At 42.7% G+C, this 15,641-nt stretch overlaps 1 protein-coding gene and 1 long non-coding RNA gene across 3 annotated transcripts; one reads left to right on the forward strand and one right to left on the reverse strand.

The window, feature by feature from the left end:
- The first annotated feature begins 5,109 nt into the window (after nucleotides 1–5,109).
- Nucleotides 5,110–13,470, forward strand: SRD5A3 (steroid 5 alpha-reductase 3). 2 transcript variants are annotated; one of them, XM_020792553.3, is made up of 5 exons: nucleotides 5,110–5,448; nucleotides 8,181–8,353; nucleotides 9,105–9,299; nucleotides 10,973–11,095; nucleotides 12,677–13,470. In XM_020792553.3, the coding sequence occupies exons 1-5, from the start codon at nucleotides 5,213–5,215 to the stop codon at nucleotides 12,934–12,936; spliced, it is 987 nt and encodes a 328-aa protein (XP_020648212.3). In that variant the 5' UTR covers nucleotides 5,110–5,212; the 3' UTR covers nucleotides 12,937–13,470. The 2 variants fall into 2 exon arrangements, with proteins under 2 accessions (XP_020648212.3, XP_020648214.3); XM_020792555.3 differs by lacking the exon at nucleotides 9,105–9,299 and having other exon boundaries at nucleotides 5,151–5,448.
- LOC140707514 (uncharacterized) lies at nucleotides 13,174–14,994 on the reverse strand. The gene is made up of 2 exons (XR_013545839.1): nucleotides 14,848–14,994; nucleotides 13,174–14,095 (listed from the first exon to the last, which is right to left on the reverse strand). It is a non-coding gene; the product is annotated as an uncharacterized LOC140707514 (long non-coding RNA).
- Nucleotides 14,995–15,641: the final 647 nt, after the last annotated feature.

Consider the following 15,641-nt stretch of genomic DNA (forward strand, 5'->3'; position numbering starts at 1 on the left):
AGATAATTAAAGAATATTTCCCTTGCATGACGAGGGCCTCACATAATGGAGAAGGAAACAGTGCACTAGTATTGAAGAAAATATTGCATGGCCAAAAGCAACATCCAGTCAAGTCAGGATGTCAAGCCATTAGTAGATCACAAAAGTGATGTTGCAAGAAAAAAAAACACTGCTTTACAAAAGTCTAGTAGCAGAATCCCTCTCAGGAAAGCCACAGGTGATGCCACTATTCTCAAGGAATGGAAGCATGCATTTCCAGGAACAAGCAACCAAAACAAACAGTACCAAATAAAATAAAATTAAAATTTAAAAAGGTTATTATGACCCACTTTGGAAAATGTTAGGGGGCAGGTTGTTCTTTACAAGGCCATGGTAAAAAAAAATAAACACAGCCTTGGTGACATCCAGAAGTTTTCAGTTCTGTTGACATAAAATGTTGATGGCCAATGAATCCCCAAAGAATGCAGAAATTTTCCAAATTGTTAGTTGGTGATGCAAAACGAAATGAGAAAATATTGCATTGATTGAGGTGAAAATCAAACATAATGTTAAGCAAAAAAAGGCATATCAGGCTAAACCATGACCTTTTTATGTAATACTAGGAAAGGGCAATCACTATCTCAACAAGCAGATATGACTACAATCTTTAAAGCAGTTTTGAAGGTAAGCAAGTGTATGTCATAGCCATGCTACACTCAGGAGGTGAGGACATAAGCAGAGTCAACACTGCAGAGATTGTGAGGCTAACTACACAGGTGTTTGGCCGGCTGTTTGGTCGATTGCAGGAATCGACTGGTTTGCTCCTAAAAACAGCAATCAGATAACATCTTTGCTAGAATGAATCAGCCTGTCCACAAGGCGGTCCTACTTGCAGCTTTCTGGCCTCTGTCAGGGGCTTGTACTTTTTGGGAGTGGGTTGTAGTCCATGTGTGATCGAAATGAACCAAAGTGAGCCTCTCTCTTTTAATTTGACAGTATTATGAAGAGGGCCACTGTGCAGCTGTGGAAATGAACAAAAAAAAATTACACATACCTAACTTGTAATACACATACCGAATGTGTAATACAAATACCTAATGCTTAAGTATTTTGCTCTTTAAAAGCAGAAACATCACCTTACCAACAAAAGTACGCATAGTCAAAGCTATAGTTTTTCCTGTAGTGATGTATGGAAGTGAGAATTGGACCATGACGAAAGCTGACCGGCGAAGAATTGATGCTTTTGAATTGTGGTGCTGGAGGAGACTCTTGAGAGTCCCCTGGACCTCAAGGAGAACAAACGTATCCATTCTAAAGGAAATCAACCATGAGTGCTCACTGGAAGGACAGATCCTGAAGCTGAGGCTCCAATATTTTGGCCATCTCATGAGAAGAGAAGAATCCCTGGAAAAGACCCTGATGTTAGGAAAGTGTGAAGACAAGAGGAGAAGGGGACGACAGAAGATGAGATGGTTGTACAGTGTCACCGAAGCTACCAACATGAATTTGACCCAACTCCGGGAGGCAGTGGAAGGAGGGCCTGGCATGCTCTGGTCCATGGTGTCACGAAGAGTCGGACACAACTAAACGACTAAACAACAACAATGCTGTTTTTAAAGTGATGCAGCAGATATTCACTGCTCTAATACACACTAAAATAATTTCTTTTTCACTTCCTCAACCCTTCCACAGATCAAAAGAAGTATTTAATTTGCCAGTGTTATGAAATGCCTCTCTTCCTAAGTCACTTCACAATACCGGCAAATTCTGGGAGTTCCAGTTGACAGAACCATACTTACAGACACCTATATTTTGCTCACCTTGATCAGGCCTAGTCCTCAGGGACTGGATGGCATTGAGGCTGCAATTCTTGCTGCAAACCCTCCTTGGGAGGAAGTGTTAAAATGCTTTCTGAGAATGACAGTCTTACTGTCTTTTAGCCTTTACAGAACAGGAAGAAAGGCCATGAAGGTTTCCAGTTTTGTCTTTTTCCAGGTGAACTACAATTAGGCATATAACTGTGAAGATTCTCAGTCATCCAGGTGAGGTTATCTGGAAGTTGAGTCATGGCAACTGGACTTCTTTTTTGTTAGGTTGAAACATTTCATTAGGTTGAAACGTTTCAACTGAAGAAACTACTTGGATGAGTAGTGAAACGTTTCAACCTAACAAGAAAGAAGTCCAGTTGCCATGACTCAAGATACAATTAAGCATCTGTAGATGTGGATCTGTCAGGAGCTGAAATCCAAAAAATCCAAATGGCAAATTCCTAGTGATCACACAAGTTAAAAGCAAGAAAAAATAATGTGAGTGGAAAGGCTACAGAAAACACAAGCCCAGTCAGCCAAACAAAATGTATTGAGTAGTCATGCCCAAAGATTGAATCTGCTTGCAATTAGTGCCAACATTATGTAACTGACAGAATATAGAAAAGAACAGTGACAAATATAGCACAAACAGCAGAACAAATATCAGTCTAGTCCAGTGGTTCTTAACCTTTGTTACTCGGATGCTTTTGAACTGCAACTCCCAGAAACCCCAGTCAGGACAGCTGATGGTGAAGGCTTCTGGGAGTTGCAGTCCAAAACTCCTGAGTAACCCAAGGTTAAGAACCAGTGGTCCAGTCAATTACCTGCTCTCTGGGATGTGCCTGACTCTTCTGCCACCAAATACACATCATAATGCAGAATATATTTCCTGATAGAAGGAATGCGTTCCTTTTAAATGTTTGTTGACAAGTGGAATTTTTGATGGAAAGCTTTGGAAATAAGCAATCTGGAATTTATGGAAATAAGTCTTCTGGAGCAAAATACCTTGCTAGACAAGACAGGAAAAAAATGTTTAAAAAACCCAGTGATTTTGCTGTTAAAAAAAAAAACATTAAGTGCCTTTAGCATTGCTTTTCTGCCTTTGGTCTTGCTTTTCCAGAAGCCTGAAGTTGAGATGGAATTAGAAAAAAATCCTTAAGTGTAAGGATCTACTGCTAGAGATCCAAGGCTATGCGATGGCAAACCAATGGCATGCATGCCACAGTTGGCACACAGAGCCCTCTCTGTGGGCACGCGAGCCATGGATTGCTACTCCAGCAGCCAAACCTGAGGAGGCGGATGCAGCCGCAGTGCTAGCGTCCCGACAAGGGGCAGGCCAGGATCCGGAACAGCTGGTGCTGGTGGCGGCGGGCCAGCTGAGCTATAGGTACCATGTTTCCCCGAAAATAAGACAGGGTCTTATATTAATTTTTTGCTCCAAAAAATGCATTAGGGTTTATTTTCAGGTGGTCTTATTTTTTCATGTACAGCAATTATATTGATTCAAATACAGTCCTGGCATCTTGTTCTGGTTGCTGCACAATGGTGGTGGCTGGGATTTCGCTCAACTGCGGCTTATTTTTGGAGTAGGGCTTATATACCGAGCATCCTGAAAAATCATACTAGGACTTATTTTCAAGTTACATCTTATTTTCGGGGAAACGGGGTAGTGACAGGGTTGGGCACGACTAGAGCACTGGTTCTTAACTTTGGGTTACTCAGGAGTTTTGGATTGCAACTCCCAGAAGCCTTCACCACCAGCTGTCCTGACTGGGGTTTCTGGGAGTTGCAGTTCAAAAGCATCTGAGTAACAAAGTTTAAGAACCACTGGACTAGAGGAGGATCCAGAGTGGAGTCTGACTCTGGAAGCACCTCTGTGGCCAGGATTCCCCACTTTCATTTCTGCCGCCACTCGCCAGGTCCCCCACCCCCAAGTTTGGGCATTCGGGCTCAAGAAGGTTCACCATCACTGATCTATAATGTGGTATTCTTGATTACTATGAGCACTGGACAGTGAAGAAATCTGAGTGGAGGTGGGGGGTCAAATAATTCAAATACACTACGAGAAAGTCAAATAAATGGCTGCTAGGTCAAATCAAATTTGAATGCTCACTCAAAGCTAAAATGACTAAACTGAGGTTACTACACTTTTAAACGTATCATGAGAAGGCATGGCTCGGTAAAAATAATGGGCACCGGAGAGCAAATGCTTGAACATTTTAAAACTGTTAAATAGTGGAATATTGACGCCAATAAGAATCACGACGCAGCAGTAGTTCCACACAACTTTACTGAAGGCAAGAGCAAACACACACACACACACACATATATGTAAAAAACCCCGCCTCACGTTTAGAGGTTTCCACCCCTCCTAATCACTCAGCATCTGTGCTAATTGGGAGGAGGGAAAGTTACCCACAACAGCTGCTGTCCCATCTACCAGGCTGCTACTAACTTGGAAGGGACAACAGTGAAGTTGATCTTGTGTTTGTGTGTTTAGTCGTTTAGTCGTGTCCGACTCTTCGTGACCCCATGGACCAGAGCACGCCAGGCCCTCCTGTCTTCTACTGCCTCCCGGAGTTGTGTCAGGTTCATGTTGGTTGCTTCGCAGACACTGTCCAGCCATCTCATCCTCAGTCGTCCCCTTCTCCTCTTGCCATCACACTTTCCCAACATCAGGGTCTTTTCCAGGGAGTCTTTTCTTCTCATTAGATGGCCAAAGTACTGGAGCCTCAGCTTCAGGATCTGTCCTTCCAGTGAGCACTCAGGATTGATTTCCTTCAGAATGGATAGGTTTGTTCTCCTTGCAGTCCAGGGGATTCTCAAGAGCCTCCTCCAGCACCACAATTCAAAGGCATCAATTCTTCGGCGGTCTGCTTTCTTTATGGTCCAGCTCTCACTTCCATACATCACGACAGGAAGTTGATCTTAAGACACAACAAAAACTGTGGATTAAGTCACGTAATCCCCACGAAATGTATCTAATCACTGAGTGGGCTTCTGGGTCCGCTGGTGACTTCTGCTTTGGGGTGAAAAGAGCCAATAATGTCGTTTACAAAATACGCCCGCTACCACACTTCTAGCATTCCAGGCTGCTTTATCGTCGAGCTTGGTATTCTTTTTATGAGCAAGCCAGCTAGATTGGGCTTTACTTTTCTGAGTGACACACAAGCTACCAATGAAAAAGAGAAACGTTAGTCTGGGATGCCCACTCGAGGCAAACAATTCCATCAAAGGCTTAGAGGCGGGTGTAAATGCCCCTTACTTTCAGTTGACTGGGTAATTGTTAGACAAAGACCCGCCTACGGCCACTATTGCTAAGTTCTATTGGTTGGTGGAAGACAAATGGCTGTTTCGTAGCCTTCCTTCCTTTCAACCGTGCGCTATAGAAAAAAGGAACGCCGGAGCAGAGGTTTTGTGGATGGATGGTGGGCTTTTGCGCCTGCGCAGTTGGTCAAATGCTCTGTTGGCTCTGGCTCGGCTTGGCCGGTAGTTTTCTCACCGTGTTGCTGGTGTTGCGAGTCCCGCGGCTGAAGGCTCCAACGGGGTCCGCCTCGTTTGGCTTTCCAATATGTTTCCAGGATCTGCTACGTTACGGGAAGACCAAGGGCGGCTGCGGGGAGCGTCCTGCCTGGCTGAAGACCTTCGATGTACCGAAGAGGTGACTAGAAAGGCTCCGAGAGTGGCTGTCGTGCTTTAGCTTGATTTTGCTGAACTGCCTCCGTCCCCGGGCTCAGCCGAGCCCCCACTTTGGTGCTACACCAGTCTGTGTCTAGGGCTTCTGGGCATGTGTAGAGCGCTTTCTCCTTACCTCCAGGCCTCTCCTTGAACAACCTTAGGGGTGGATACAAGGAGCGCTTTCCTCGCACATCGGAGCTCTATGTGTGGTTAAAATCCTCCCTATCGCTTGGAAGGATGATGGATTCTCAAGGTACACCAAAGCGAGAGAAGGCAGTTTTGGAGGTTTCTCTCACTTTGGGGTTCTTTGTTCAACTTTCCACAGTGCAAAGCATCTATGGTGGCAATGATGTTGTCAGTTTCCGGAGGGGTAATAGCTGTGTTTCCTTGCTTTTGTAAAGGAAAAACCATGTGTCACTTCAAAAGATTGCACATTTATTTTGACAGAACCTTTCATGAACTAGAGCTCACTTTATCAAATGCATACAATCAGGATATCCAGGGGGACTTAACTTCTCAGTAGGCCGGAAGTTAACTTTCTTTGTCACTTTGTCAATGTATAGGGGTACAGTACTTATTTATATCATACATATATGCAGAACATATTGTCCAAGAGTTGATCATTATGTAGACATAATACGTATTGAGAGCTTTGTTTAAGCCTTGACATTTGCAGTTTTTTTTAATTGGGGAAAAGTTTAAAACACACATATGCATTAAGGACTCAGATTGTTAAATGCCTTCTAATTTGGGGTGGTGGAGGAATGGGAATGGCCCTGAGTTTTCTGGAAGAGAGATGGCTACCTAGTATCCTGAACAGAAGTTGTGATTGGGTTCTATGTTCTCTTTAGGCAGCTCCTCTGTTTCCGCGGGAAATAACAAGGGAGAAGTCTTTATGATCTTTGAACTATCACATTTATTGACACCATCTTCTTCCAGCACATTATTTATTGGATCAAATAACTTCAACTCGGGCAACAGGCCACAACTTACAGAACCGAATGACTTTTCATAGTCCCATGGACTCATTGGGGAGGTTTCCCAAGCCATTCTCACCAATCGGGTGTCCGGGGAGGAGTGCTCCAGAGGGCACAAATAGTCCTACAACACGCGTGGCGGATCCAGCCTCTCTCGTCGGGGCAATCGTAGAAGCGATTGTGCGTGATCTCAATCTCACGTTGTATTTCTAATTCTCTGGGCGCCACAATCACCGTCCACACTGTTAGTGACATACTGAATCAGTTTCTCCTCTCGCATGCCCGGATCTGGCAAGAGTCCTCTCAGATTAGGAAAAATCCCTCAACAGTCCTTGTCTTATACTTTCAAAAGCCTTCTTGCGAGCATCTACCCTCTTGTTATCGTATTCCTCTAGCACTGAGCAGAACCACCATACTCCCCATTCATTTATATCCTCCTTCCAAACTGTCAACTCTTGCTCCGCCTCCTTCCCTTCCTTGCCCTCTTCCACTAAACAAACCTCTACGTTTCCCGCCTTTTGTTTAGGTTCAATTTCTCCCGCCTTTGGCACAATGGTCCACGCTGCTTTCTATAGTTCTTCTTCACCTTCCTTGTATTCTTTATCATTCGTATTAGCTTTATTTAGCAGGGACGGCTCACTGACACCAGCGCCTCCTTCACAGGAGTCCCCACTGCAAAACTCTGGGATGTGTGGTCCAACAAAATTTATATTTCCAAGTTGTGCTTGCACACACAGAATGCATACTTCTATGTTTGAGAAAACACATTTTTTGGGACCACAGCTCCCTCAGTCCACCAATCAGTTGGCTATTATCTGCAGGATTCTGGTAGTTCAGAGGATAAAGTAGCAAAGAGGAGAGCCATGCACACCCCCATTAGTTCATTGGAAGGAAAGCAGGATTAAAAATTTGACAAATAGATCCAAAATATATCTGTTCCAAGCTCTATTATGAGCTGACAAATCAGAAAGGAAGGCTTCATACCCTTAAGACCCTTTATATGCCCCCATCAAGTGAATATATCCCTTGCTTTATGTGTCCTGCCTCTTAAACAGTTCATCTTACGTATGTGCCGTAGTTGTTGTAAGAGTCTGACAATTTTCAGGCTGAGGGTCTGCTCTGAATAAACGAGGTAACAAATGCAATGCCAGTTTTGCTCATGACTTCAGAGATAGTGATTTTTTTCCAATAGCATGACTGTTCACCTGGAGATACATTCCTCTAATTTTAGTAGGACCTCTGCCTGGTCGTCTAGGATTTGAAGCCTATATAATATGTTTAAGAAAAAACAAACTGGTTTATTATTTCACGCCTCGAGTGAAATAAGAATGAAGCACTGTGGACAGAATTCCAAGCAAACTGGATGAGCGTCTAATCTACTTTCAGATTGCTGACATTCTGGAAATAGCCTCTTATATGATCTTGAAGCCATCTCACTCCCTTTGAAATTGAGGTATAAATTCTGTGCTTGGTGTGGGGTACGTTCACTTCTGCGTTGGGCGGAGGAGGACAATAAAAATGGAAAGGTGACTTGTTATTTAGCAGTTGCTGCTTAAGATAATAACTGACAGTTGTTTTGGCTTCTCAGTATCACTGAGAAGATGCTAAGTAGTGTTGTAAAATTTATGCTCCTCGGGAGGCCATGTCTAGCAGAGGAGAACTGCAAAAGCATGAAGATACGAGGAATTCAGTAGCCCTTTGCTACAACTGAAAATTGACTGTTTCCTTCTTTTTACAGGTGGTTCTATCACTTCTATATTTTGTCCGTCCTCTGGAATGGCTTCCTGCTACAGTCACTTATCCAGAGCTTGTTTCTGTCATGGCCCTTCACCATTTGGCTTCAGAACTTGCTCGACATTCTTGATGGAACATGGCAGAACCAGAATATGGATGCGCACATTACTGGGCATGGTATGAGCTCTTGTTTGTAACAAGAAGATACAATCTCTGTTCCTGTAGCACAGATCTTGGCTTTTATTGCAGACATTACCACTTCCATTCCCATCATAGCCCAAATGAGTAACTGGCATAAAGGGAAATGTTAGCTGCTATTAGCAGCTCCAGGAGTGAGACAAAGAATTAGAAGGTTCTTTTCTAACTGGAAAGTCCATTCCTGTCACTAATCGGTGATCAGAGATAAGAGCAGTTCAAGGTTGTTAAATTCCAGCATTTTATATCTCTTGAGATGTGTTTTGCATGCCTGAAAATAATTACAGTGGGGCTTACTTCTGAGTAAACATGCATAGAATTGAGCAATGTTTTGTTAGGAAGACATGTCAGTGTTTCTTGACTCCATCAAGGTAGGAGAGAAAGATCAATGTGGAGACAAGAGCTGAGGGAAAAAGAAAGAGAGCACTAGGTTGAGTGGGGGCGGGGTATCAGACTAATGAGTTTCTAACCCAGGCCAGACTGGGCATGTTTGCTAATACATGAAACAGCATCCAAGCTGCCTGCTGCCCTAATTCAGGATGTGTTCCACTGTTACTTTGAACTGTTTAGAATACTGCATTCTGTGCTGTTGCTTGGTGCAGAGTGTTTTGTGAAAACATGAGCTTTTTCTTATAATCTTGCTGTTCTCCCTTTTAAAAATATCTATGAATAAATATGGCATGTCTGGTGAAGAAATTGCTTCTTAACACAGCAACTTGTTTTGCATTTCTAGATAGTGAGACTCTGTCTGCTCTCCTGGTGTGTCTTTTCATCTGGTTAAACAGCTGTAGACGGTTATGGGAATGCCTTTATATCAGTGTCTTCTCTGGAGGTGCCGTTCATATTGTACAGTATTGCTTTGGGCACTGTTACTATGTTCTCTTGGGTTTAACAGTTATGTGTCAAGTGCCAACTGAGGTCAGAGAAGGTAAGCATCTTTAGTATTGTTGGTGGGTTTTTAAAAAGGAATTTAAAACCCTGTTATTCAGACAGGCATTTCAAAATACTGTACCTGTGGACTCAGCTGAATTTATTTAGCCTTAATTTGACTAATTCTGCCATTTTAAATGTTTTTATATAACTGCATTTAATGTACTTTGATTTTATTGTTTTTGTATGTTATTCCTTTTTAGTTTTGTCAAATTGATATTTTAATTATGCTGTTGTGTTTGTAGTAAATAAGTAAGTATTTAAGTAAGTTGTAATAAATCGTGGGTTTGCCAGCCTCATAAGCTTTGGATACACTTTGTTTGTATAGATCAGGACTTCATTAAAGCTATTATTAGATATCCTTGTGTACAAGACTCACAGAATAAAGGTCAGAACAGATTTGGGTATTTTCTGTAGTTTGATCTTGCCAGATTTGCAAGATGGGACATGCCATTGAGTAAGAATCCAGAGCTTGGAAAAGTTCCTCTTTTGAACTATAAACTTCTTTTGTTACAAAGATCTTATGAAGTTTTGTTGCAAAAGTAATGCAATGACCTGAAACAGATACTTTATTAGTGTAATCAGTATCTAGTTATTTTCAAAAATTACTTTTAAAAGGTATTTTTGGAGGAAACGGGCTGGAATGGTTACAATTCTATCCCATTTTCTTATCAATCTTAAGTCCTTGCCTCAGAGTAACAAAGTAAGCACTAGGAAACAAGCATCATAATTAGTTATCCAACTTTGTAGTGAGAAATAACAATGGGTTGCATTTCAATTGCTGTAATGAGTTATAAGAACAAACTACTTTTGAATGGTAATTTTGCAGACTCTCCTAGAGGCCATACTGACTGGTGGCATTCTGGGAGCTGTGACCTAATAATCTTCCAAAGCTGTGAATGGCATTGCTGCTAGAAGATATGTAGGTTTGGAAATACAGTGGTGCCCCGCATAACGAGCGCTTCGTTTAACGATGAATCCGCATAGCGATTGAGTTTTTGCAATCACATTGCAATGTTTTAAATAGCAAAAAATCGCTTTGCGATGATCGGTAAGCTGTTTCGCTTACCGATTTTCACATAGCGATGTTTTTTCTAACAGCTGATCGGCGGTTCCAAAATGGCTGCCGGGTTAAAAAAAATGGCCACCTGCTGTGTTTTCGCGCCCATTCCTCACTTACCGGGCAGCGAAAATGGCGGCCGGATGGAGGATTTTCGCATAACGGTGAGTTTTTTGCCCATAGGAACGTATTAAACGTGTTTTAATGCATTCCTATGGGCTTTTTCGTTCCGTATAGCGACAAATCCACATAGTGACTATTTTTCCAGAACGGATTATCGTCACTATGTGGGGCACCACTGTGCAGATATTGATTGTATGTAATTTTTGAAAAAGAGGGCATTTTCCGTGGTGGAACCCCAGCTTTGGAATATCCTCTGTAAGGAGGTATGTCTGGAGCTTACCTTGCACCTCTCTACACTTACGTTAATATGTTCTTACCTACTCGGGCATCTGAAATGCCTATACTGCTTCTGTGCTGTTTTGATGCCGTTTCTTACTATATTCTGATATTGATGTTTTGTCATGTTGTGCCCTGAAGACTACACTTGATGGTGATGACTAGTATAAAAATGTTCTAAATAAGTATATTTTTTTTTTTGCATGATCCAGGAAAAGGCTCTCGGCTGACAATCAGCTGGTACCACATACTGGGACTCCTGATGTTTATATGGGCTTCTGTCCATCAACATAGATGCCATGTGATTTTAGCTAACCTTAGAAAAACTAAATCAGGTAAGAGATTTTGTTGCTTTGTTATCACAGGATTTGACACTATCATCTACAGTCAACCTCATACAGTACTGGAAACATTCAGGCCCAAACTAAAAATGACAAAATAAAATCAGGCATGTGTTTCTTTAACTGCGTGTCCCGCTCATGTGCAAAGTAGCTAGGAGTTCAATTTAAAGATTTTTGTGGTGTGAGGATGAGAGACAATGAATCTTCTTTTCCATCTACACCACTGTATCTCTGCCTCTCCTGCTGGCAGAGTCTATTTTCATAGCTAGGCTGTTAGGTGAAATCTGGCCAAGGAAAAAGTGATATTTGGGAAAAGGAATCAAGTTGTGAATGGTGAAAATGTCCATCACTGCTTGCTGTGTCCTTCTTTTGCTCTCTAAGCGAAAACCTGTAGTTAATTTTAGATATGATCAGAGTGTCTCTATTGCTATTATGTGTAGTTTGGGCTAGAAGGCCTGTTAAATATCATAGGATCGTAGAATAGTGAAGTCGGAAGGGGCTTTTGAGGCCATCAAGTCCAACCCCCTGGTCAATGCAGGAATACAAATCAAAGGATACCTGTGAGCTGCTTGTCTCATATGTTTCTCTTGAATATACATTATTTGGAGTTGTGAATTCATAGTCTAGAGTGGTGATGAGTAATCCTCAAATATATTTTGATCATGATCAAAAGCACCCTCTTTCAATGGTCCAGAACTCTTAAGAGTGAATCCTGGTGTTCTCTCACACTGAGCTTTTTTGGAGGATACATTCCCATTAAAAAAAAAAAACAAAAGTAGATTTTGCTGAGGAGCACTCCTAGAAAACAGGGAAGTGAAAACTGCATCAGGCAGTGGCTTCATTAAATTTCTGTTTTTCCTTTGGTCAACTTGCCCTTGTGCCTATGGTTCCAGGCTGTCTGTTGCTCTGAACTAAATGCCTATACTTAATGGGAACAAAGTGATATTTTATTCATCTACACATTTAGCCCACATTTCCTGCACCTAAATATGCTCAAGGCTGCTATAAAACACATATTAAAAACAATCCCAATTAAAATTTAATATAACAACAAAGAAGTTAAATTCACAACAATAGAAGACATAGATAATAGCTAACCAGGTAGACTCCTTTCAGCCAAAGACCTGTTTGAATAAAAATGTCCTTCCATGCCAGTAGAAGAGCAAGAAAGAGAAAGGAGGCATACCCTACCGTGGCAAGGAGTACCTGAGACTATGATAGGCTACTGGGAAAATCTCTAGTGTCACACTTGACATGCCTCCAATGGTGATGAGAGCAAGAAAAGCCCCCCCCCAACAATTTGTGAATTTTGTTGTATGGGTATACTGTGTATATACTTACAATGACAATAAATTATTATTATTATTATTAATTTTGAAGCCCAAACTGAAGGGAGAACTCAATCATTGACATAGCCTAGTTCCAAGTTATATAGTGCTTTAGAGGTAACCAGCTGTCATTTGAATTGTGCCTAGAAATACATCTAACAAATTGTCCTCTGAGTCCTAGCATCTACACATTGCAACGGTATTGCCTTTGAAAAAGCTGACTGCTGTGTTTCTTTTTCATTTATAGGAAAGGTTGTGAATATGGACCACCGTATTCCTTTCGGTGACTGGTTTGAAATGGTGTCTTGTCCTCATTATTTTGCTGAATTGCTAATATACATATCCATGGCTGTCACATTTGGACTTAAGAATTTTTCATGGTGGCTGGTTGTGATGTATGTGTTCTTTAATCAAGCAGTGAGTGCTGTTTTGTGTCATGAATATTACCAGAGCAACTTTAAGCATTATCCAACGTGTCGCAAAGCATATATACCCTTTCTTTTTTAGGCTGCTGGTATTAAATTGTTAGAAAATCACATTCAAACAGGGGAAAGAAATAGAAGTGCTTCAAGGATAAAATTTCATAGAACAACAATATTTTGGATGAGAAGAATGGTCTGCTAGCATAGCCAGTTTCTGGCTGGGGAGCCTGGGATCTGTAGTCCAAAAAATAACTGTTCCAAGGTCAGTTCAGGGGTCAAATTGTTATCCACAGGAGAGTAACAGAAATTAAATAGGTGCAGATAGTTTTGAAAGAAATTTTAATTTTTCAACAAGGTGTCTGAAAAGAACAAACGTCCCTGAGACTAAGAAGCACAGCTCAGCCTTTGTTCACATGCAGTTGGCCAACTGAGATCCAAGGAAGAAGGCTCCAGAGAACACAGTGGGGCTTGCTTGTGAGCAAACATATTTATGCTGGAATGCTGAAGCTCTTCTCCCTAAAGGTAGTCTGTCTCAGAGAGATAAAGGGAATTCTTTGCATAATTAAGGTTACAATAAAAGTTATACTATAACTGCAATAAAAATTATACATGAATGGAAGATACTGTTGGTCACACGATTGTTTTTACTCTGGTTCTGCATTGAAAACAGGTAATGAGGCTGTATCTGTACATCATTAGAATAATGAAACACCTGAGATCTTACCACCTGATTGACAGAGTAAAGTTGTATTGAAAAGCTAGTTTATTACTTGATGCTTCAGTGGGAGGCAATATGAAAGCTCTCTGGGCCAATATCTTGGCTGTTTCACACATGCAAACATTTTTACTTGATGCTGCAATCATCAAGCAAGAAATACGCATTTGTACATGACATAGAATGTTGGGGCCTTCAACTGGGGTTGCAGAGCTCGACTTAACCGTGCACATGGAAGGCATGAAAACCTGAAGGGCAGGCAAGTCTGTAAAGATGTTGGAAGTGGAGCTTAAGACCACTGCCATCACTTTAGCAATATTCTTCTAAAGAGAAACACCTGTATAAGGCTAATGTCATGGGTTTCCCCCTATTTCCTCCCTGCTTCCAAATGTGGAAGTATTTAAGGATATGGTGTTGCTTAATCCTGCCAGTGTCTTGTAGCCTGAAGTACTTGAAAATATTATTGTGTGCTGTTTAAGTGGACTTCTTGTAAATAGCAAAAACTTGCACTAGGTCCAGAACCTTTCTCCTGAAACAAAGTAAAAAAAAAGTTATAGCTTTGTCATTATAGTCTACAAGGATGATGAAGAGACATCAGATAAGATATATTCTAGTTCAGGGGTCCCCAGCCCGGCAGCGGTTCGTGGCCTAGGCAGGACCAGGCTGTGGACACAGATCTCCTGCCCCCCTGTGAGTGCTGCCGTGTGCATGCGCACGAGCACACTCCACCCCGTGAGTGGACGTGAGTGGCCCCCGAGCACTGCCACATGCAAGCATGCTCTGCCCCGCAAGCACACTGTGCACATGCACACACGTGCCCCTGCAAGTGCTTCCATGCACAAGTGCACTCTATCTCCTTTCGAGTGCGCCACGTGGATGCGCACAAGCATCCCCCGTGAGCACTGCTGCGTGCGTGCGCTCCACCCCCCTGCGGGCACGCCACATTCCCGCAAGTGTGCCATGGCCCCTGCATGAGCGTGCCACACACACACACCCAACCGGTACGTAGTTGGGAAAAGGTTGGGGACCACTAGTTGACCAATACTGTACAAATTTTACTCCCTTCTCTCTTGGACCACATTTTATCCAATAAATCAGTTACAATGTTTCTATAAAAATACTTTGCACTATTTTTTGTATCTATTGCTTACAGAAAACATATGTAATAATTACATATTTAATAAACATTTAAACCACCAGCCTGTTTTCAGCAGTTAGAGGTTAATGTTCTGTTTATAATTTTGGAGTAAAAATAATATAGTGAGAAATGTATTACTGTACCTGAAGAGAATTTTGAAGTGCCTACATTGTGAGTGATTTCCAAAAGGGTAGTTTTATGATAGCTTGGTTGGGAGTTCAGTTCTCCATTGCGCCTCCTACAACTAGAACCAGCCTGGGTGTCCTTGGGTAAACTGCACAGACCCAAAGGGTCCCTGTGAGGCTCCCAAGGTGGAAGCCATGGTTGGAGTGCCGCTGCTCTCGAAGAATAGCAGCCAGACCCAGACTTCCCCCCCACCATCCCCACCGCGACGGGAGGAGAAAGGAGTGGAAACCCCTGATTGGGGGGCAGAGTGCGGCGGAACCCTCACCCTAAGCAAGGGGGTAGACACCCGGGACTTAGAAGAGGACATGAAGGGGTTAAAAATTGCCCGCGAAACAGGACGGTTTCAGGCGGGAAAGAGGGGGGAGGAGATAGAGGCTGGGATGGGAGATATAAGGGGAAGACCACAGGATATTGCGGGCGGTTGGGAGTGGGTGTGGATGGAGGACCCTTGGACCCACAAGTGGGAACAAGTCCGAGTACCCCATGAAGAGGCAGAGAGACGCCGTCAACTGGGGCTGAAGCCTCGTCCGTCTTACTGGGGCGAGACGGAGGCGAAAGAGTGGCGTAGGAAACTGCGGGAAGAGAGAGAGGCGGTAGCCAGAGAGCTGGAAAGGAAGCGTCAATGGCACATCGCCGAACTGAGGAAGCTGGGGGGTTACCCGGCCCCTGGGGCTTTACAGTAGAGGACGGATCCTCTTGGGACGGCTGGAGTGGAGACAAGGAGACCCTTCCCTTGATATCCTTGGACGAA

Source organism: Pogona vitticeps, chromosome 5, assembly GCF_051106095.1.
Source record: "Pogona vitticeps strain Pit_001003342236 chromosome 5, PviZW2.1, whole genome shotgun sequence".
NCBI classification, from domain to species: domain Eukaryota; kingdom Metazoa; phylum Chordata; class Lepidosauria; order Squamata; family Agamidae; genus Pogona; species Pogona vitticeps.

Bases quoted from the DNA above. Each gene is read 5' to 3' on its own strand.
- SRD5A3 (XM_020792553.3), top strand. From the start codon at position 5,213: ATGGTGGGCTTTTGCGCCTGCGCAGTTGGTCAAATGCTCTGTTGGCTC. The intron at 8,354-9,104 runs GTATGAGCTCTT...TTGCATTTCTAG, and splicing joins TGCGCACATTACTGGGCATG to ATAGTGAGACTCTGTCTGCT. The intron at 9,300-10,972 runs GTAAGCATCTTT...TGCATGATCCAG, and splicing joins GCCAACTGAGGTCAGAGAAG to GAAAAGGCTCTCGGCTGACA.